This window comes from Cygnus olor, chromosome 4 (genome assembly GCF_009769625.2).
Source record: "Cygnus olor isolate bCygOlo1 chromosome 4, bCygOlo1.pri.v2, whole genome shotgun sequence".
Taxonomy (NCBI): domain Eukaryota; kingdom Metazoa; phylum Chordata; class Aves; order Anseriformes; family Anatidae; genus Cygnus; species Cygnus olor.
Window position 1 is genome coordinate 67,824,350 of NC_049172.1, and position 23,922 is coordinate 67,848,271.

The 23,922-nt window shown below is 34.9% G+C and overlaps 1 protein-coding gene across 1 annotated transcript in view; it reads right to left on the reverse strand.

The window, feature by feature from the left end:
• RGS12 (regulator of G protein signaling 12) overlaps window positions 1-23,922 on the reverse strand; it is an 85,436-nt gene that overhangs the window by 2,987 nt on the left and 58,527 nt on the right. Inside the window, 10 exon segments of the mRNA XM_040555846.1 lie at window positions 9,040-9,657; window positions 12,324-12,477; window positions 12,992-13,071; window positions 14,463-14,559; window positions 15,508-15,634; window positions 17,548-17,621; window positions 18,859-19,059; window positions 19,818-19,894; window positions 21,120-21,273; window positions 22,511-22,690. Coding sequence (XP_040411780.1) covers window positions 9,040-9,657; window positions 12,324-12,477; window positions 12,992-13,071; window positions 14,463-14,559; window positions 15,508-15,634; window positions 17,548-17,621; window positions 18,859-19,059; window positions 19,818-19,894; window positions 21,120-21,273; window positions 22,511-22,690 — 1,762 coding nt within the window.

Consider the following 23,922-nt stretch of genomic DNA (forward strand, 5'->3'; position numbering starts at 1 on the left):
AATGTAATGCAGAGCAAAAACTTTGATGGTGGCGTCAGGTATCATAGCTCTGTCGCTCTGAACTACACTGAAATAGTCTCCACAGCCACAAGACAGTCCACATTAACACGGTTCAACGAAAACACGTCTGCGGAAACTCCTGCTGAGGAAGTATTACTCTACGGAAGGCGTAAGTATGACTATATTTATTTGGTGCCTTAGTCTTTCTACAGCTGCAGATAAGACATGCCATTGAAGTCTTGGATTATGGTGTCATCGAGTCAGCACATGGAGCAACTGGGCTTTCAAGTAGTCTGTTAGGAACGAAGCAAAAATCAGGTCAATGTTAGCTCTCAGGCTTCACAGGAGAAGCCCATCTGAAGAGGAATAAACCCATATTATGGGCAGTTTTTTCTATTAATGGCCTTATCAGGAGCAATCCCTCTGAAGAATCTAACAAATTACTACTAGAGGCAGGACAGGAATGCAGAAGGCCTTATCTGAAATACCGGTTCAAAAGAACAAGGAATTGCTAAGGGATAATATTGTGAAGGTGATCGCTCTTTTCCTGGCAGGGTAGAAAAGATCTTGGCTCATCTATGCCGAACTGGAAGGTGATTTCAGGAGTAGTGCTACACTGAAAAAGGATTTTAATGTGATTTTTTCCACATGTTTCAAAACAAAAGATTTACAAAGGAAGTAAGGCTATTTCAGCACAAATAATAGAGATTCCCCAAAGCAGCATGTGTTAAAATGTATCCCTCAAGTTTCAAAACAGACTCAAGATCTGCATGTACTTGGTGGAGCTTTGTAACAAGGCTCAAATGATGCTTGCAACACTTCTGTGCTGGTCTCCTCACAGTCTTGTTTAGAGTAGCAAATACCTGAGAAAACTCAGCTACGCAGGGTAATATCTGTGCTGAGCAGAGGGTTTGCACAGATAAAATTTTCCTTCACTTTTTATTCTTGCACTGAAGTGACGAAAACTTCCATGGTTCTCACTGCAGGTTGCTTTCCCTTGCGCAAAGCACATCAGAAATGATATTTTATTTTCCTGAATATCATTTCTCAAGCACCCTACGTAACTTCAGAAGGGAAAGGAAGCCAGTTCTTACAGCAGTGCTTGCACAGACTGCTCTCCAGAGACTGGAGTAGCACAATCCCGTCTATGGGTAATCTTCGGCTCCCTCGCTAAGCACTCCATGCAGCTGTAAGGGAATTGTCTCATGCATCTGATCCTGTTAATATGTTCCAGCTGGTCTGCAGATTGGACAATGTGCTTGTCTTCTTCAGTCTTTAAGCTTAAGCTGGAGATCTGCTATTTCACAGATCCACAGCTAAATGAGTGCTTAGAAGGCTGTATGTACATTTTTCTGCAGTTTTCAAAGGATCAATGATTGGGCAGCATTTGGGCTGGTCTCCTGATTTCCTTTACAAATATTACTCTTTTCCTGACACTTAGATTTTGTGTATTTTCTCAAGCTCTCTGATTTTAACATTATGATTATGGAAAATCTTCCTCTGTCTTAATAGACAAAGGGAATTTTTGCTCTTCTGTATAAAATATTCTTCAAGATCTAGGTAAGATATAAGCAAGATATTGGAGGACATTGTCTTCCAAGCAGTTTAAGACCACCAGAGTGTTTGGTCAAATTCCAGGCAAAGACGAGTTCAGAAGACCAGAAATTTCAGGAACAGCATTAACTGTCACATGTAGATAGGATCAAACAGCCATAACTGCAACGGAGATGCTCGGGATTTATAGGTCCACCCACATCTTCCAATGGATGCAATGCAAATGCTGATAATGTTTCTATGCAATAATTATTAGGTCCTTGTACATTCAGTGTGCTAAATTTTATAGGTGTGAGTCATTTCTTTAAGTATAATTTAGACCAGGTGTAAAATTCAGCACCTTCATTTTTAAATGACCAATATTGAATCTAGTTCCACTCACACTATATTTATCTTAGGAAAAAATAAATAATAACAAATAAATAAATAAATGTTAAGTTTCATTGTAAGAGGTGAGCTCTGTGTATTTGAAAGTCCATACTTAGTGAATTTCACATAGGATGGAATGTTAAATACTATACCATAATTTTCCCACCACTTCCGAATAGACATCTCTTTTGTGTAGATCCATCACTCCATTTAGCCTCCTGGCTTTACTGAAATCTTATTATCCTATAACTCTGCTGATTTCTATACCATTGATCCCAGGCATTCAACTTCTAACAGAGAGAGGATCAGATTTTCAGTTAAATATAATGAGCTCCAGTTTAATGATTTTATGATGACTTACAACAGATAAGAATCTGTTTGAAGTCTTACATAATATTTATATTCTAATTCTCACGAAAAGAATCACCAAAGTTTTCAGGAACAATTATTGGAACTGGTTATTTACCACCACCAAATGTAATCAGTCATTTTCAAATGACCAATCCGAATTCATAGACTCAGGTGTGTTCTTTAATGTGGGAGACTGTTGTGAAATGGCACTCCAAGATGTTAGGCTTCCCAGACATGGATTTGTTTAAGAGGTTGATCAATGACTTGCACACTTGGTCATGTACTGTTAGTTTCTTAAGTGATTCATGCTTCAGAAAGGAAAAGGATACTTTACGTTTAAGATTTAGAATTCTGCAGGTTAAATTCCCTTCAAAAATTTCCTTTCTTTCACCTCTAAACTGGCATAACCCTGATGAAAAAGAGTATTTAACGAAATGTTCCTAACTACAGTTTACACTTAATCTTTCCAAAGGAAATTTGACTTAATATTTCACTTGCGTGATAAAACACCAACTGCATCATAAGCCTGGTGCCTTGAAATCTCACTCCCAAACTATGATGGCATCGAGCTAGGAAATGGATTACCCTACAAAGGGGCAATCATCTGCATTACCAGCATATTTACTTGTGTCCTGGGCAGTTCTGGAACACTTCTGCAGCATCAAGTTTAGAAACCTGGGACGGACAGAAATTCTTCTCTTGCTCTCATCTCAAAAGAACTCTCAAGACCAAAGCACGAGACATTATTTGGAAAGCCAGAATCTGAATATGACAAAGAAGAGAGAGCTGGTAGGACTGCTGCTGCTCACGTGCAGTAATTACGTGTTCACGAGGGTTGTGCCTAATTAAGAAAGGACACAAAGCACCCAGTGCTGCTGGGGGCAGTGGCCTCTTACATCACTATGGCAGCAGCGGTAGGAACTGCAGACAACATCGCTTAAAAGCCAGGGGCAGTGCTAGAAGAAATAAAAAGAAAAGCTCTGAATTTCAATCCAGACTGACCTACATGCCCTCAATAACTGGGCAAAGTGCTTAACATTGCTGTTCCTCCTCTCTTAAAGCTGACATAATTGTCACAGCATGCTTTCCAAGCGAGACATGACAAAGTATCTCTGCCCTAGTCTACAGATATTTGTCCCTCAGTTTGATCTTCCAGCGCTTTGTTTTTCCATCAGAACTTTTTAACAGTAGGTTTAATTATTGCTGAGGGTAATGCTATCCGTAGGAAATAGTGGATTGAACTACTTGAGTCAGTTTTAATTTAATCTGCCATTATGTTATTCTTCAATTAAATTCTAAAATGTGGTTTAGCAGGGCTACCGCTTAGATTTAACGAATAATTACCAAACTCATTTCGCTCTCCAAATGTAAGTCGTGCTTTTGAATAGATCTGATTTTAGCCTGGGTGCATTCGTTCCAAAGAGAAGTTGCAACTTCTCTAATGCTTTATCCAACCAGTGAAATAATTTGTTAATTCCCTCTACAACGTGTCTTGCTGTTTGACTGAAATAAGCTTGCCTTTCAAATAATTATCCCTCAAGGCCTTCCTTGCTTCCTGGTTGTCTACCCTTAACATAGCTCTCCTTCTCCTTTGTTTATTATTGATCTGTAATGTAGTACATGTAATTCTCCCTTTTAATCATGCTCTGATTAAAAGGGGATTAACAGATTCTGGCCTTAACATTCCTGGATCCCTGAGTACTTCTTTATATTGTTCCAAAATCCAATTATCTTCTATAAAATTACACATAACCAATAAGGATATAATTAACTGCCGGACAACAGCCTTTGCTAGTAATCATGATTTACACTAATTTTACATCTTTTAACTAGAATCCCTTCCATTTCTTTTATTTATTTATATTTTCATTTATGTGCTTATTTACATAGGAAACATCACTGGATTGTCTCTAAAATATGCTACCATGAATTAAGGGGTTATGCAAAATGTAAGTTAAATAAAGTATTAAAGAATTTATTACAAAAATAAGCTTATTTTGCATCCTTCTTGAAGATATATGTGCGAGTTTTTAATCTCTCTAACTATCCCAAAGTTGACTGCACTTGGAATTCATTACCCTTGAAGCTGAAAAGTTTAGTAGACAAAAAGTCAAAGTCACAGAAATACAGCTGCTATCATCTGATCGCTGTTCCTTGGCTACAGCGTCCTGTACCCTTTCTGTGAATAATAAAGAGCAGTTGGGATTTTATTTTATTTTTTGTCGTTGGGAACAACAGCCAGCCCCAGGCTCTGAAAGCCCACACAGCATTTTATTTCTGTGCAAGCATTCAAACAGAAGAATCCTAGCACTAGCACTAACTATCCTGCTTCTCAGAGTTCTTTCCAATAAGAAAGGAAGCAAGTTTATTTTGAGGATAATGCTGCTATTTCAGAAACAAGCAGCATCTTCAGAACAAATTAAGTAACTGTTTATATAGTCTAAATTCATGCTTTTCTTACATACCCATATTATTATCTTACATATCCAAGTATTATTCCAAACAGAGTTCACCATGTTTTTGTTTTCCCTAGCTGGTTCTCTCTCTTAACGAATGACATTATGTACGTACAAAAGGGATTTCTGAATAAACTCTATATTCAATTGAATTGCTCCACCCAGTCGATATATCTACTCAAAAAAATACTTTCTCATTTGGTAGACAATAATTCCATGGACTAAAATTTCATCCTAAGTATATTTCTCACCCTACATTTAAAAAAAAAAAAGTTTTGTTTTTTTTTTTTTTAATAACAGAGAGAAGAACACTGATGGAATGAAATCTATAATCCATGTGTCTTGATTATTGCAAGTTATCCTATTTAAAGATAAAATGATACTTCCTGAAAAAGCCCAATTGCTGCTGAGAAAAAATGCCCACCTAGGAGCATTCCACAACCAGAGAGTAGGAGAGTCCACAACCAGAGCAAACAAATTGCTGGCCCCATGGAATACCACCGAATATACAACCCAGCGCAAGGCTCTGGCCCCTGAGGGGACCGAAGGGTTAAAAAACTGCCCCTTCCCACAACACCTATTTTTCACACGGATAGTGAACGTGCCTAACCACCAGGGAAAAACTTATAGATATGGAGGGCAACAAAGTACCTAGATTATCCCATGCAATTTAAAAATTAATAAATCCAAAGAGATAAAATCAGTAATTTAGCACTTTCAAAAACGAATGCACTGCTTCAAGCCAATTACACCATACAATAATTATTTCTTCCACAGCTGGATACCACCAGCATTATATGTAGAAGCATGAAGTAAGTATTTCAGAATTAACTTTCCAATCCAGAAAGCCCCAAATTTTATAGTGGGAAATTTGCCAGAACTAGTAAGCTCGTTTGAAAGTCAAGAAATTTTCTCTTGCTGAGTAACACAACTAGAATCAGTAATGATTCTTGTGTTGCAAACTGATTTGATAATGTGTACCCTATAGCTAAATATTACTTCAGTAATATTTGTTTCACTTACTTAACGTTAAGATGTGCTTGCAAAATTATTCTCAGAAGTTCTAAGCACTGCAAACCTCGTTTTGCTGGTTTTCACCATTTATTTTGCCTTCTAGATCTTCAAATGAAAACACCTCAAGAGTTCCCCCTTACAGGGAAATATTTAGAAATTGACCTGGCTTTGCTCCATCAGCCTGAGGTCAGCAAATTGCCCCCCTACAAGATTACACATAAGGGGCTGCTTTGTATGGCCAATCTTCATCACCCTGATGCCCTCCCAGCATATATAAACCCAAGAGATAAAAGCTCAAAGTATAGTGTAAGCATGCACACCCTTTGCTGTTACAATCAATTTGAAACCAACTTTATAGACCACTTCAAATTACGTGATCATTGTTTTACATTTTTTCCCAAGATTTCAATTTAATAAAGCAATTAAAAACGCACTTTCTACTGATAGGAGATTATGAACGGAGAACCATTAAAGCACTTAAAAAAGCAACCATTATTAATGATTTAGTCCGTTTAAAAATTGATCATTGACTGGAGATAGTCTCCAGCATTTTTTATTGTGATTGCTAAACGTCATTTAATAGTCTTTCCATGCAATCTCCATGAAATCATGAAAATAGAAAACTTTCAATAAAGTCAGGGTTGGTTTTTTTGTAGATTACAGTTCCCGTAAAACGGTAGTGTACTGCGAGAACAGTGTAAAAGAGAGGTAGTGTATACATCAAGTTTGTAACAAGGAAGAAAGGCATTTTACATAATTTTTTTTACTTCTAAAAAAGAATTTGTTACAAAATTAAGAGAAACGAAGAATTTCATTTTGCAAAATTATTTCATTTGAGTACTTAAAGCTCTCTCATCGGTGACTATGACAGAAAAATAAAACAATCACCAGAGAAAGTAGAGTAGACCAGTTGGAAAACATGAAAATTCAAATCTGTAAATGAAATTCTAAAATAATTCAACATAGAGGATATTAGTTATTTAGTGTGTAAAAGGCTGAATGATTTTAAAAGGGGAACTGCAACAGGACATGAAGAGCTTCATTTTATTTCATGGAGGCCCACAGCTATGTGGGAACACAGTGACTTTTAGAAAAAACGTCATTTTCAGTGCCCAGAACACAAAGGAGGCCTAGGTAACAGCACTGCAAGCTTCTTGCTGTTTTTTTTTTTGTTTGTTTGTTTTTTTAATTTGGCTTCACAGTACTGTTATATAGGACCCATCTCTAAGAATAAAAAGAGTAGATCAGTCTCCAGCACCCATCCAGCCCTTCATTTCTTAAACAGAGCCTACCAAATCAAGATGTTGTTATATTGGTTACTCCACATCAAATGAACTGAGATCACCAGCTCATTTATCAAAGACAAGGGATGAATTGCTTGAGTTTAAAATAAGAAGAAAAGTGATGAATATAAAGTTTAGCCCAATAGCCCACAGACAGAAGAGACTCTCCTTTCAGGAGTTCCTGTTTTGACTCATTTAAAAGAAATCTCCTGTCTTAACTGCCTTCTGGTGCACATGTAAATGCTATGGATTTAACATGTGACCTATTGGCATCTCAAGACAGCATTTACCTTTGATATTTAGATTATTAACAAATATCATGGTTGCCAACTTTGTCTCATGGTAATTGCTAGTTCATATCAATTAAACTGTTTTTTATTAGAAGACAATTTCAATCATAATTCTTAATCCCAGGACTAAGGGAACTGCTTTTCAATAACGAAGAAAATCAAAGCTTAAAACCAGTTTGCATAACTAGGTCTAGAATTTATTACTCCTGAGAGAACAAAGATACAAAATACATGTGAAAACTACACAAAGATTTCTACAAAGTAAAAAGTAGAAAGTGGGAAAAGGGAAAGCTACAGTTCAGTGGTTACACAGAAATGTATGGCATGCATTAAAATACTGTAAATTCATGAAGTTTTCTTTTTTTAAGTGCAAATGGTTTTTTTTTTTTTAACAGTTCTCACTGAAAGCTATGCAAATTGATACCTACGTTGTACACTTGTCACATTATCAGAAAGACACCAACACATATCTATGCATATACACATCAATACGTCTGAAGTACATTTTGTGGTTTTGTATTTGTAGGCACTGGTTACAAGTCTGTTCAATACTCAGTTTCAGAAATTAAGTAGTAGCGCTTATAGAACATTTCTCAAATACTACTAACAAAGGGATTTCTTTCTCAAATACCAAGAGAATGAAATAATTTGCATTGCCATTTATAAGCATCCAACAATCAAAGAAGTATTTACAAATCGTCAACCATACAGATAAAGAACAGTATCAAATACTCTGTGTAAAAAGATAAATAATTAAAATGTATATTCCCACATCACAAAGAAATGTGATCATACAAATTATGGCACCATATGTTTGTGAAACATCAAAAATAAATGTAGCACATAGATACCTCTTCTTATATTTTACATTAAAATGCACAGTACAATGACTGTAAAATGTCAATGTCACAACACCCATCATCTTCCAACTCTAGTTTCTGGTAATAGCAATTATTATTAGAGTCCGTGTTTATAAAGAAATGTCATACTTTAGCCTTGGGCTAATATTGCTCTGTGATATTGCTAGACCATGAAACTCGCATCCTAAAAAAAGTTACATATTTTCTTTAAAATGATCTAATAGAAAGAGCTAATTCACATGTGGCTGTTGTGGGGTCAAGTGTGATAGATGCAGTCTATTTCTCTGGGTAGCAAACTATGGGTTAAAAAGCTTTTAAATTTTTATTTTTAGTCACAAATATCTATTAGAGTTTTGTTTTGTTTTAATTAAGGTTTATCCACTTTGAATCTTAATTATAAACAGTCCTGCAATTTTCAACACATAATTAGGGTTCCTGCTAAAGCATTTAAACTTCTATACCCTAATCATGCATCTCATTATGACAAATGGATCAGAAATCTGGAATGCAGTGGTGTTATGCAACTCAAAATGCCAATATTCTGTTTTCTACTCCCAGACTAAAGAATGATATAATTATAGCATATGGATGTATTTTAAAGGTTTGTCTGCATGTGTCCAGTTTTGACCACATGCAAAATCCAAATAAATGCATGTTTTTAAAGGCAACCAGAAATATTACAGTTAGCACAGACTAAGGCAATGAAAATCTTTATTTTGTAAAAAATAATAATAATTAAAAAAAAAACTTAAGGTGCAGAGAAAATTTTCTTGCTTGCTTTAATGGGTGCCAAATACTGATTAGCAGTGCCAAGGAAAAGTAGTTTTACATAAAAGGAAAGACTATTAAAATCTAGAAATACCTGAATTGGATCTTTGATATCCAGATTTTTCCTGATTACCTGCAAAAGGAGTTGGGGGTGGATAGTTGGCTTCTGTGAGTTTACTGATGTCTGACGGTGGTGTTGGTGGTGGCGGTGGTAGCAAAGTGCTGTTAGGGCTACTAATATCTCCTTCAGCCACAAGAGTCAAGTCTGCCACATTCTCATCATCTACCATCTGTATGCCTTCAGCTTGTAACTCTCTTGACTGCCTTTTCCATATTGTTGCACTGTTTTCGTGTGCATGTGGAATTGGAGACAACGTAGTATTAAAAGGAACACTGAAAGTCTTCTGACTGTGGAGTGCTGTCAAAGCAGATTTATGTTTATTTTCTGAGTAACCCATTTTCTTTACTGAATTTTCATTATAGTTTTGTATGGACTCCTGTTTTCCACTTGGTGATGTACATCCATCCTTGCCATCATTTTTTGAAACTCGCTTGTTGAGGCCTTTAGGACCTGCTGGCGTAGATGAGGACGGTTCTGGACCAGTGGGTGGTAAACGAAGAAAATCAGGAAGAATAAGGTCTTCTTTCCTTAGCAGTCCACGTTGGTCATCTGCTCTGTTACTTTGAGCTTTGGATATGAGTTCAAAAAATTCTATTGGGGAAAAACCCAAAATTGACAAGTTTTTGTCAGAAAGTGCAATGCCATTAAAACGTAAATTTTCAGCATATTTATTTTCCATGAAGATCTTCAATTCTTTCAATGCTGCCTTGAAATAAGATCCCATGGTAATTAGGAACTTTTTCAATTGCAGCAATGTTCACTAGCATCACTATAATTAAGACCATCAGGATTGCTATTGTAAGAGTTTTGCAGTTTGGAACAGCTGCAATTCACTGAGCCTTGAACACATCTTCTATTTTTATTTCCTATTTTATGCATTTAATAAATCTGTACATATACAAGATTTTTTAATTCTTTATACAAAGCAAGGCTCTGGTCTTACTAACAATGGGTGCACAGTTTATATTCTAGATGGTTTTTACCCATCTTAACTCAAAAATAGCCATACCATTTGAAAATTCATAGATTCAAAATGTTGCAAACTTCCTTGTTAATATTGATTTCTTCTCAGTTTAGTAATATTTTATCACAGTTTAAATTCAATTCACGGTGTAGTTTTAATCCAGTATATTATCATCACAGGGCATGATCAGATGACGATTTAAGTAACCCCATTTTACTCTGAACTGCAATGAATCAGTAGCATATAGATAGTCGATAGCCATCAAAAGAGCCATTAGTAAGAGTGATGGGGAAGGTTTTTTTAATGGAGTTTTTTAACACAATTAGAAGTGATTTTCTGATCACGTCCTCAATGATGTCCAATGGTTTAATATGCTTCTATATATAAATAATACCCAGAGTAAATCACCATTGTTCTAGAAAGCCTCAAAACTTGGCAACAAGAAACTTATCAGTCATAAGCCAAGAATTACACCACTCCTCAAAAAAGAAGCATTGCAACAATAGACAAACTCTTTGGTAGCAATCATAAAAATATAAAAATATGTAACTCTTAATATAGGGTCTCTTCATGTCCTAATTTTACAAGAAAAAAGCACTGAGACTATAGAATATTAAAGATGCTTAGAAACGCCATCTCCAACAGATGACTTAAAATCAATAGTTTCAACCCAGCTTATAAATACTGTTTGAAGCGAAAGCCATTACAAAAAAGCACAGAACATTATTATCAGTGTTAACCTAGCATAATATAAAGTCATACACTTGCATTTGTATGACCTCATTTATAATCTTCTAATCATATTTGGCAGGCTTTGCAATGTATTTGTAAAAATGACTTCTTAAACATGCTTTGTCAAATGCCATATAATCTGAATGTAGCCAAGATGGAAGCTTCAAAATGCTTCTTATTGCCAAAGTTTTGCAAAATGGCGGTATGCATAATAAAACATGCAACATTTCTGAAATGTGTCATACAAAAACGTTCTTTTCTGAAATTTCAAACTTCATAGAACAGGGTTGTTTTTTTGTTGTTTTTTTTTTCATTAAAAAAACAGTCTACAACACTCAGTAAGTATTTTCCAAACTTAGACAAATTTCACAAAATTCAAAATAAAATGTGAAAGCCTCGAATTCTGAAGTTTTCAAATTATGTTAATGTTTTACTCAGCCCTAGGAAGAAAAATGAAAATATTAAAATATAGAAAACAATTTAACAAAATAGTAAGCAACAGAATATAATTTAAAACGCACTAACATTTTGTAATAACACATCAACAAACATCTATTTTGCAATAAAAGTTTTAGTCACAGCATTTTTTTTCATTCCAGTCAGTGGACAATTATTCATAGACGAACATTCATGTGCTCTATAACTGTGCATAACCAGGCTTTGGATATGCATATTAGTTAATATCAGCAATAAATTTTAATCTGTGGGTATATTCTCTTTTTTTTTTTTTTTTTTGGTCTGGGGAAATTAATGCCCTAGGATAGGGTGGTGGTATATCAAGATTTCTAACTTCTACATCATTTTTATTCTTCTGTCTCCCAAAGACAACTTTCTACAAGAAAGTAAATTCTCTTATTTGTTCATTTTTGATACTATCATCAAAACTTTAAAGATTTAACTGGAAGTAAAAATAGGACTCAGAATATACAAGATGACCAATAACCCCTTTCCTCGCTATTACTCGTAACCACCTTTTCAGAGCAGTTACTGATTGACAGCTTAGCTTTTACTCTTGCCCATCACATCTCCACATTCACCATCAGATTGTACTGCGTTGACCATTATAGGCTTTAGTAAAACATTTTCAAAAACTCTTACCTGAGTAAGTTGGTTACCTGAGTAAATTAGCTCTGCACAATTGTGCAGAACACCTTTCACTGAGTTACAAAATTTTATGTAAAAGTGGACAGAAAGATGAAATTTTACATGGCTTGTAAAGTTGCAAGGGGTATCAAACGGGATATTCAGCTGCAATTGAGTAACTAATTCCTTTTTATTTTACTTGGAATTAGGCACTTCTCACTTTTGAAAATCCCATTAGACACCTATGTTTATCTTTAGGTACTTCAAAATTATTGTATCTGGCTTTTACGTAGTCTTAAAATTTTACTTTCAGTTTCAAAAACTTTACAATTCAAAGAGAATCAAACAAAAATACAAGGATCATGACTGATTTTCACAATACACTATTAAATACATGATACCTTTTCCTACACAGATATACAATTCTAATTTTTCCAAGATTATTTGTTATTACATAAACTATATAAAGTTCACATACCCTCTGCTTCATCCAAATTTATTTTCTGACATTTTTTTTTCCCAATCTTTGCAATAGAGTCTTCTCTTTTTGACAGTCGAACTTCCCTAGCATTTTTTCCATTTTCGCCTTTCATTTTGATAGAATTAGACTTTCCTAGAGTTCTTCCCTCTCCCTGCATTAGAAGGAAAGTTAAGGTACTACTTACATTTATACTATATCATTGTGTACATAATATAGTCTAAGTTATAAATAAAGTTATTTTGAAACGTTTCTCCAACACCACCACAACAAATGTTTTAGTTTAATATTGATTATTGCAAAAACATTTGCCATAATACTCCCCCAAAATGTATAAAGAATATTATATTGTTTATTCTCAGGAATTCACAGTACAGAAAGGGTCTATGAATTTCAAAATAACTTATCAATTTTGAATATAGACAAGCCAATTAGATGCAAAAATTAATAAATAAATACATACATACATTGACAGAGCCTCACAAAGACAAGTTCTCACACATATATGCTGTTGACAGTGGAAAAATACTGAATGAATTACAGCTATAATCAATCTAGTTACATAATTTGGCTGATTCAAAATTATGGCTGAATGCAGCTTTACGTATACAATTCCAGAAGAAAACAAAAGATGAACTAAGGGACAAAAATCATTGCAGAAGACTTACAGTAGTAGATACTTGATTTCTTGAAGTAGTCACAGTTACACTCTGTTTTACTGATGCACCTTTTTGTTTATCTGTAAACACTGAACATAAACATTCTTTCTTAGTTACAAATTTATAATTTCCCAAAGAAGTAACGTCTAAGTGACTATGATGCACAAAACAGATTTTTTTGCTGTAAAATGTCAAAGGTGTACTTGGAAAATAGAGTGATCACAGTTGATAATGCTGACACCTTTGAGTCAAAACCTACCATAACTTCCCTCCACCTCTAAATTTTTTGTAACACTAACAATATTTTTAAAGTTTAAAGATTCTTAAGTTTCATTTAAGTTCTCCTATTCTTCTGTTAATTTAGATCAAATCAAATCTCAATGTACTGTTCAGTTTGTATTTCCCAAAGTTAGAAAACTCAATTTAAACAACCAAAGAAAATCCAACAGAAGAGACCGTTGAAAGGTCAAGTTGAATTTTCTCCAATCTGTTTCATGCATCAATTGTTTTCTAGACATTGCCATATCCTCCTTGTCTATTTGTACGTTAACGAAACAGCTCCTTCAAATTGCCTTTGGCTACATACAACACATATACAAACCTAAGGCTGAGTCTCAAGCAGATAATCATAATCCTTTTTTTACTGGGAAATGTCACAGAATCAGCCTAGTACTGGAAAGATCCTCTATGATTTAGGCTTTTATAATAACTGGAAGCACATTGGATTTCTATTGTATTCATAATACCTAAACTAGTTATCTTTGAGAGTATTTAGATCGATATCTTTTTTTTCAAAATGACAATTGATGTTGTTTCCTAGAAAAATGACAAATCTGCTTCTCTTCAATAAATACCTTCAAATTTGTTCTCCTAGTTCTTCCTTGAAGAAGATCTCTGCTCTACATCAATTCAATTTAACCACATGTAACCTTATTGTTAAAGCTAGATGTTGTGTATCTGTAATATCTTCCAGTGAAGCTGAACCTTCTGTGCATGGAAATCACAAATTATATCATTTTTAGTATTATCTCTAGAAATTGTAGTTTTAAACTGGAGAGGTAAGCTCTGCTACTTTCTTATGTTACAGATGGGGTTATCATAACAGTATATACAGCTGCTACACAAACTGCATCTGTTTTACGCATACAGAGTGCTTCTTTTTAATTAATTGCCAAATTTACAGGAGTTATTTTGCATTTTTTTCTCATTATTATCATTAGGCAGTATGTCCTTAAATGTGTGTGTAGTACAAAGAGTGCAAGTAATATTGTGTATTCAAATATTACTTGTGCAAAATTTCTTACAACAGTAAAGAACGTGATATCAACGCACGAATTTAAACTTCAATCTTTAGAAAATTCACTCCTTTTTACTTAAAAATAATATATGCTACATGTGACATATCAACAGAAGAAACTAACCAGTCACGGTTTATGAAACTGACTTTACATCATAAATAAAAGCTTTCATACCACCTTACCTCTACTCTTTGTTGGCTCTTTTTCATCTAGAACAACCCGCTGACCATCCAGATTAGATATAGGGACACCAAGATCAAGTGGTTCCTGCTCACCATTCTAAAGTCGGATCACAGTTTGTATATAATAGAGAAAAAGCTGTTTTCAGAACAAATTTACAGTCTGACTTTAAAAAGAAAAAAAAAAAACGAGCAAAGTATTTTTATGTTTCAGTATAGCCTCAATAAATCCTTCTTCTGCCTTCCTGAAAATGTTTATTCCATTAGTGTTAAATTACTTTGATTACAATAAGTTTAGCGCATTTGTACGAGGGGAATGGTATCTGGAGAGAAGAAGATTCAAGGAGACAAAAGTCATCCAATTTGCAAGCACACACAAATAGTCTAGGACTATTACTGTATGTGCTTAGAAAATCACATTTCTCAGAGGCAATTTGAGATTATTTTCTATTCTACATTGGGCATATTTTGTTAATTTTGTAATTCCATTACATGAAATTATCTTAATAGCAATGTATTTTTCAGGTATTTGGAAAACATGGTGTGGCTCAGCCAATACATTCTAGAAATGCTACATATTTAACTTTCCATTCCTTGACGTTTCATCATAATAGAATAGAGGAAATGCTAGGTGAGTGTTTAGTCATGGACAAGTTGAGTTAGTCTGCTTCCACAGAAATATTCTCTGTAAGGATTTGAGGCAACTTTCATGATTCCCAGGATAACGGGATGACAGCTTTACCTAATCTCACTCAACTTTCCCCCAGCTTACAAATGGAAGAGTCAGGCTCTGGAAGAAACTATGTTCAGGCTCCGTTATTTTAGATGTTAGATTTATTCTGATTGAGAATATATAACATAGATGCATACTGAAGCTTTCAGGTAGTTACTATTACGCACAATGTTTATGACTACTATTCATTTTCATCTCAACACGTGGTTATAAATACAGATTTTAATGCCTACTTATAAGGATAGGAAAAATTTCAGAAACACTTTTCTCCAGACAGAAAATAATACAGCTTGAATTACATCAAAAGATACTTACTAGTCTTGCCACAAGATCATTAAGATTTAATCCATATTTTGCAACCACAGGCCTTAAGACCTCTGTTACTGGTTTGGTGGGTTTAGCCTTCAAACCAACTGATCGATTGATTGGAACAAGATCCAGCCTGAAACATACCAATTTTCACAGTAAGTATGAACTATTCTAATAAAACATAAAAAATACATATAAATTCCAACTTACAGCACAGTTACACTAGTTTAAAAACAGTGACCCTGCATATAGTGAAACTTCACTAGCACAAATCTGTCCTTACCTGAAGGGATAAAGCATATTTAATACAAATAAAATGCCCACTGTTTCACATGCCAGAGCTCAGTGAAGGCATTGTGATGGCATGGTGATCCTCAGACCAATTAAATGCATTATATGGAACTTTTCTTTTTCCCACTGTGATTGATCTGACCATTCTGGTCCAATAGTGCTTCCAAAATTACTCAATACCTGTGTTGTAGCCTTGGATGCAAGAAATACATTTCTTCCCATTGTCACAATAGAGACTCACGATGTACTACTATTCAACTACTTTGAGACGGACATGGACCAGTTTTTTCTTTTTTTTTTTTTTTTTTTTTTTTAAATGTGGGAGCAAATACAGTGGAATTCCAGAAGATGTTAATTTCTGGTTGGATGACACCATATCATAAAAACTTGCTGTAAAAGGAACCCATATGCAAAAGATCTGTCCTGTATGCTTGTTCAAAATTGCTCCAGCTTGAGCAGTTAAGCCTGAGATCATAAATATATATAATTGTCCCTAACCTGGAATACTGGCATTTAAAGTCCACTTGAATCTATGACAACAATCAAGAAAACTTCATTTTTCAGTGTTTGAAATTCACCAGGTGCTGCTCTAGTCAGTTCAAAACGTTCCTGTAGCTCCATATTTCTCCTATTGATCCTTGCACTGGTTGCCCTGATCTGAATTACCTTTTAGAGGCACCCTATCTCACTGTCACCTGAAGAGGAAGCATTTAGATAGTTCTAAATCTAAGGGAGATCAGTTTAAACACAGGCAGACCACCTAACAGGCACACGTGTGTGCTCAGAGATTGCCCATGCTAAAGACATCTCTCCTGTGTAAGTTTTATTGCAATCTGAAGTAAAAATGGACTTACACTTCATCCTGGTTTCAGCCAGGATAGAGGTAGTTTTCCTCCTAGTAGCTGGTATGGTGCTGTGTTTTGGATTTAGGATGAGAATAATGTTGATAACACACTGATGTTTTAGCTGTTGCAGAGCAGTGCTTATACTAAGCCAAGAATTTTTCAGCTTCTCACACCACCTCGCCAGAGAAGAGGCTGAGGGTACACGAGGAGCTGAGAGGGGACAGAACCGGGACAGCTGATCCAAACTGGCCAAATGGATATGCCACACCATATGGCATCATGCTGAGCAATTAATATGGGGTGGCTGGACTGAGGTGGGGATGAAGTGGGGGGGGTGAACAACGCTGCTCAGGGATGGGATGGGCATCAGTCCATCAGGTGGTGATGGCATTGTGCATCACTTGTTTTGTACACTTTATTATTATTACTATTATAATTATTATTATTTTATTTCTTTTCTATCCTAATAAACTATCTTTATCTCAACCCACAAGCTTTTACTTTTTTTCTGATTCTCTCCCCCATCCCACAGGGGGGAGGGTGAGCAAACGGCTGTGTGGCGGTTAGCTGCTGGCCGGGTTAAACCACAACACACTGAGAGTAAACTGTAAGACATGGCTATCAGTCATTTTCAGTCACAAATGTTGGGTCACCTTCCTTATTCAGATGAGACTATTTGCTTGATACTACTGCCTATTTCTTCTAGTGTGCCTGTACAATGGATTCTGGATTATAATCCAAAATACTGCCTTGCGTGGCTAACTATTATTTTTTTTAAATCAGACTCAAAACAATTCTTTTAGGCATTAACTGCTGTTTCACTGCACAGGCAACTAACAATTTACTTTAGTGCATTTACAAAAAGTTGGGATGGAAAATGCCAGAAAAAGATAGCATTTTTGATTCTTACCGAAATAAAGTGCGTTTTTCTAAACGTAGGTCCCGAGACTCCAGGATGCTACTGTCTTGGTGCAATACAAGCGGCTAAAGAGCACATCAGGAACAAAAGGAGAGAGAATAAATGAATTTTAAAATATGTAATAAAGAACAGCTATGAGATTTTTAAAAAGCGCTGTTCAGATAACTCAGAAAATTGCTAGTATAGGTTGTATACATTCTAATGGATATTAATTTACAGTAAGCAAATAGATTGAGGTCTATCTTTCTTTGTCTAGTTGCAAGACAATGACCAAACTTCAACTTCTACTGCAGTAATCAGGTATTCAGGAAATCGGTGTTTTAAAACAATCTTAGATCCTCCAGCTTAAACTATTACATAGAATGAATGACACGTGAAAAAAACATGGAAAATTAGCAGTCATTGAAAGATTTAAAAGAACAGGCACATAACTATGTACATGCATTAATATTTGCTATCATAATCATCCAGATTGATCATAATGACAAATTCAAAAAAATTAAATGTTTCACATCCACAGCTGCTCTTTGAACTGCAGATGCATCTGTGGGAGTAAGTGCTATCAGCCCCCACCAAGGTAAGCTGCTGCCTTGGAAATTTTCCTCAATATTAAAATATGTACCTTAATTCTAGTATGAATTTGTCTTGTTTCGGCTTTGAACAACTGAATGTCATTATGTTTTTTTGTTTATTTTAATGAAGAACCATCTACAATCACATATGTTTTCTATGTGGATACTTCTACACCCTAACCCTTTTTCCCAGGACAAACTAAATGGACCAGATACCTAAATTAACCTATTATTGTAAGGAAATTAGAATCACAGAACTGTAGAATCATTTAGGTTGGAAAAGACCTTAAAGGTCATCAAGTCCAACCATTAACCTACGCTGCCAAGCCTACCACTAGACCATGTCCCGAAACACCACATCTAAATGTCTTTTAAATACCTCCAGAGATGGTGACTAAACCACTTCTCTGGAGTGGTTCCCACTTCCACTGTTTCACAACCCTTTCAGTGAAGAAATTTTTCCTAATAACCAACCAAAACCTCCCCTGGCTCAACTGGAGGCCATTTCTTCATGTTCTAAATTCTTGTCATAAACTTTGATCCTAGTTTCACTAAAATTGTTCTTTAACTAACTAGAATTGCCAATGTAGAGCTATCGGTAGAACCAGGAGATACATGTTACTATTGGGAACAGAATTTCTTATTAGTAAAATGACTATGAAAACTCTAAAAAAAAAAAAAAAAATGGAAGGAAGGAAAAGGAAAAAGAAAGCACAAGAATATGCACTACCTTATCGCCTCCAACTAAAAAAAGGTCCACTGCAGCTATGTTAATGCCATGTTTCTCACAGAGCCCAGATAGCACCTCTTTGATAGAGAATCCAGATTTAACAGCCATTTTGCTGGAAGAACCATCTGGAAGGTTTACACAGCAGTATTTGGGGGATTTCTCTTTATCTGGTACAAATGCAGGTAATCTAGAGGTTTCAGACTTGACAAGAAAAAGAAAGAAAAGTCAATGCCCAATGGGAAAATACCACATTCTTTCATTTCAATGTAGGTAAAATAAATTCAAAATAGTAAAATAAATTATGTTCTATTATTAATTTTGCATTTGATTAATTTCAGACTGTGAACACTGAACACGATGGTTAGAAATCACAGCATCTTCACTGATTATTTCCCCACATATGAGCGCAAAATCGTGAGGTTTGTAATTCCCTACCTCTCTTCTCTCTAATTTTAGGAGCAAAATTAAGTCATGATGACAAGAAGAACAATTCACAACTTTAAAAGAAACAAGGAGGAATTCTGGTACCACAGAAATCAGCCTAACACGAATATGGGTCAAGCAAAGGGAAAGCTTTAACGTGTAGCTCTTCAGAAAAAGATCTCAAATGTCTGGTAGATGGAAAAAACTGTTTATAAAGATCTACAGTAGCTCCCCTTGAAAGGTAAACTTTTATTCTAGAAGTTTACTGGTGTCTGAAGTTCAGACAGACAGAAAACAGGATACAAAGGATATCTTTCTGATAAAAGGACAAAATTAGACACATTTTATGAACACAATCTCTATTACAGTTCTAGCATTCTAAAATTGCTTAATACTACATCTTGTCCTCTAAATGTGTCACTTTAAGATGCTTTCCAATAGCATTACTTTAAACAAATTACTTCAGACTTCTTAAAAAAATAATAATTCACTGTTTTCACTGCTTCCCCACTTCATTATTAAGAGCAAACCATTACCAAGTCAAGACTAGCAGTTGATGACATGGAGCCTTGTGATTCCCGCCTGTATGATAACCCATTGGACTGAATAGAATCTGTTTATGGAAAGAATAAATGATCAGTAATATGTTTTTTTTTTATATATAATTTCTTATAATACAGAAAGTTATTGCAAAACATTAGCTCCTCTGGTTAGAGGAATCATTTTTTCATTAAAGGAAAACTCCAAATACTCATCCTGTGAACTGAAGCACAAAAAATTGAAACAATATTTGGTCAAGTTATGCAACTCTTGAACAACCCAATTTGTTTTTATGATATTTTTATATATATAAAATCCTGAAGTATTTTTTTAAATTTAAAATTAGTTTACCTCTTCAGATATTGTAAGGGGAGATAAATATTTTCTTTAAGAGCAAGTATGGTGTTAGAAAACTGAGATTTCATACAATCACTAGTCACTTTCAGAAGCTTAGGTCTATAATCCTTATGTCTCTTATACTCGCATATATAAGAACACAAACTATTAATTTGATCAAAGATATCTTATGGGAGTGTGGCTTTACTAGAAAATAGACAAGAAGAAAACACAATAATCACACAGTCTAAATTTGGTGCTTTGATGAAATTTCTCTATTATTTTAACTCAATAGAATGAGTTAATCCAACACTTTCATCTCTTCCTCTAGAGACCATGTACTGGTGCATTCATAGGAAAGTCTTCCTTAAACTCTTGAAAACAGTTAAGCAACAAAGCAGCAGATTACAAGGGCTTTCACAACTCTGACTCTTCTTCCTTCGTTTTAATCAGGAAAGGACTAAACAGGAAAAGTCCTTTCCTGAATAATAGGAAAGGGAAATAGTGAGTGTGTTCAAAAGTGAATGTACCTGTGTGGTATTAATAAAAGAAAGATTGGTAGGACCATGTTGATGGAGGGTTTTTTAAATAGCTGTAGCTACAACACTATTTGCATGTACAGCTCCTGAACTTCTCTGTAAAGGGCTGAAATTATCTTACTATAAATATAGCAGTGTTCTGCTTTAAAAAGCAATTGCCAGCACAAAGAAACACGGAGTGTACTGTAAAGCAGGAAAAAGAAGTCTCTTGGAAGTCCATACAGTCAAGTTTAAACATTTTCATACTTCTATTTTTACACCTGTTTCAATACAGCTCCCAGTGACACTATGGCCTTCTGATCTGACAGTTTCTTTTCCCTCTGTCACACCTAGAGATGTACTTAGAAGCAAACTCAATATGATGTGATTAGTCACATCTACCGATGAAACAAGTGGGCAACAATGTGGAATGTGAACACTCACCATGTTGATAATCACCATTTTCCTTTCTCTTCTGTGATTTTCCCAAACTCTTACTTCTTGACCATGAGAAAAACGTCCCCCTTTTTTTCTTCTCAGTGTCCTCCTCTCCTGACTCTTCATTTAAGGATCTTCCTGACTTTGATTTACCACTTAACTATCACCAAAACACAATTAAATCATTGGTTGGAACACACTTGTAAGCATATTACCTATAAAACAAACCTCACACACTTCTTCCTAAATGAATGTGATGGTCAGGTTAGTTGTCATCTTTACCCTATCAATAACTATATAGCCAGCACCCCTCCCAGCAGGAAAAAAAAAAAAAAAGACAACCGTGGAAACCAAAAGAAATATGTGATGAAGATGTTCTACTAGGTAGGGACTATAATACAGTAGCTGAAAACAAGCCACATAGAGCTCCTGTAAACATGAAAGAGCTCTTCACAGCTTACCAGTTACTGTGGAAAAGCCTTTAGCCTTAATTTTACAACACAGAATTTCCATTTAGATATTTCAGGTATTTTTTCTAGGCGTGAACATTTTCTAGGGCGTGAACGTGAACTTCATTTGAGACAATGGCAATGTACTGTTTCACACTTATAAATAAAGTATTTATTAATGCTGAAGAATACAAACTTTAGGAATGCATGCTAATAAACTAAACTTGCTTTTAACATGCTATTCTTGTTAGATTATTAGACTATTCTTTAAAATGCTACTTTTAAAGGTTCCTAGTCATAAAAATACATGAAAGCAGATGGGCTAATGCATAGTGATTGACATGACAAATGCAAAGTTATAATTTACCCGTGCAGTTATGTAATACCATGGTGGTATTATCCAGATGAAGAATAAACTTTCAATAATGTTAGGAGATCAGTAAGACTACAGGTCTATTTTTTAAGGAACTGTACCTGCTTTACACAGAATGATCTTAGTTTACTATGGCATAAGACATTTAAAGAGTATCCTCTTCAAAACTGAGTTAGATTGGGTCAAGATTCCTCAAATAATTTCTGATAAAAATCTCAGCTCTCAGCAAAGGTTAAAATACTACATCTCAAACCCAATATTCAATCAAAATAAAATTCTGAACTGATGCATGAAAATAATCCCCAGTTTTTATTTTTACACATATTTAAATTATAATATAGATTTAAAATTATACTCAGGAAGACTACAGCTAAAAATCTGATTCAAAGGTGTGGATTAAAACAATATAAGTATTTTCCTGAGAACATAAATATTTTGTAATCTTAGTATTTGCCAGCATCACTAGACAAACATTCTAATTGTTTTTCATATATTATCTTTGCACTTCTAAATAACTTGGAAAATGGTATTTAAGACCATATTTTTCAGATAACAATAATGAAATCAAAAGTAACCTTTTTCGGTGTTGAGATATTGGACTTCTCTGAACTGATACTGTGTTTAGAAGTAGGACTGCTGGGAACACGCTGTGGATCTGGAAGAGTACGACCTTCTACTTCAGCTAGGATGCATTCTTGGTAAAGGGGGGATTTGAGAAAGCGAGTATAGCTATCAAACTTCATCAAGTTAAAAATCTGAAATTAAAATGCAAAAGATAACGGTTACACAAGCTTAAATAACACGTTAAAAAAAAAAAAGAAAGCTATTTCACAACAGCCAACTTCCACAAAATTTAGTACACGAACCAGAAAACAGCAGTAGGCATGATTTTGTTTAGATCTGGTTAAATATATTATACCAATTTAGAAGGAAACAGAATTTGATCTCTTCCTTTAGCACAGGTTCAGAGAAATGTTATGATTTCCATATAGTCCAAAGTTCATAAGAAGTTGAGATGCGCAGTCTTGACAACACCACCCTCATATCCATCTTTTACTGTATTATTTGTCTGCACATTCTATGCGAAGCACATAGCAAACTAGCCATTTGAAGTATTTTTAAGAAATTATTGCATCAGTACTGTATATTACTTAGGATCTGTTAAATTATACAAGTGTTTTTAAGGTATCTGTAAACAAGAAGAATGTTTATGGTCTAAAACTCAAGAACATGATATAATCACAGCATGCAACAATATATAATGGTACAAGATATACAAGGTTAACTACTGACACAGGGAGGAGCAAAGAGCCCTATACAGCACTATAATATCGTTCATATACCCAATAATAATAAACAAAGGATCGTTGGTTTTGGAGGATCCAATGATCAAAGTAATGTACATCAAGACCTTGAAAAAGAACATATTATATAAGATGGCTCCTCTGAGTGAGACCAACACACATTTTTAACAACATAAGAAGGAAGAAGAACAACATAAGAAGAGAGCAACTCTATACCACACCTGGAGCAAATGTCCAAGGCTAATTTAGCCAAAGCTAAATTTATGCAAGTAAAAGAAGAAAAGTTCTTTCTTAGCTGCTAAAAGGAACATCAGATATATTGTTCCATTTTTGCAAACCTATAGTTTTAAGTGAATTCATACTTTTAACTTTCTATCTTCTCTCATGACTAAGCTAAGTGCACATGATCTGAAAAAAACGGTACAAATGCCTCCTCTTTGGACATGACTAACTCCCTACAACAGAAGAATGGTACGCACCACCCAACTGGCTACAGCACTGACAGGAGTCCACGGAGCAGCCCATCACAAAGCCACAGGGGCCCAACTGCAGACAGAAAGCATTTTTCAAACAGAGAGACAATCTTCTCAACAAGCACTAGCCCAAAGGTTTTCTGGCAAACAGCAAGATAATGCGGAGAGAACTTGATGCTGAAGTGTCACGAAAACCTAATCCAAACTGAA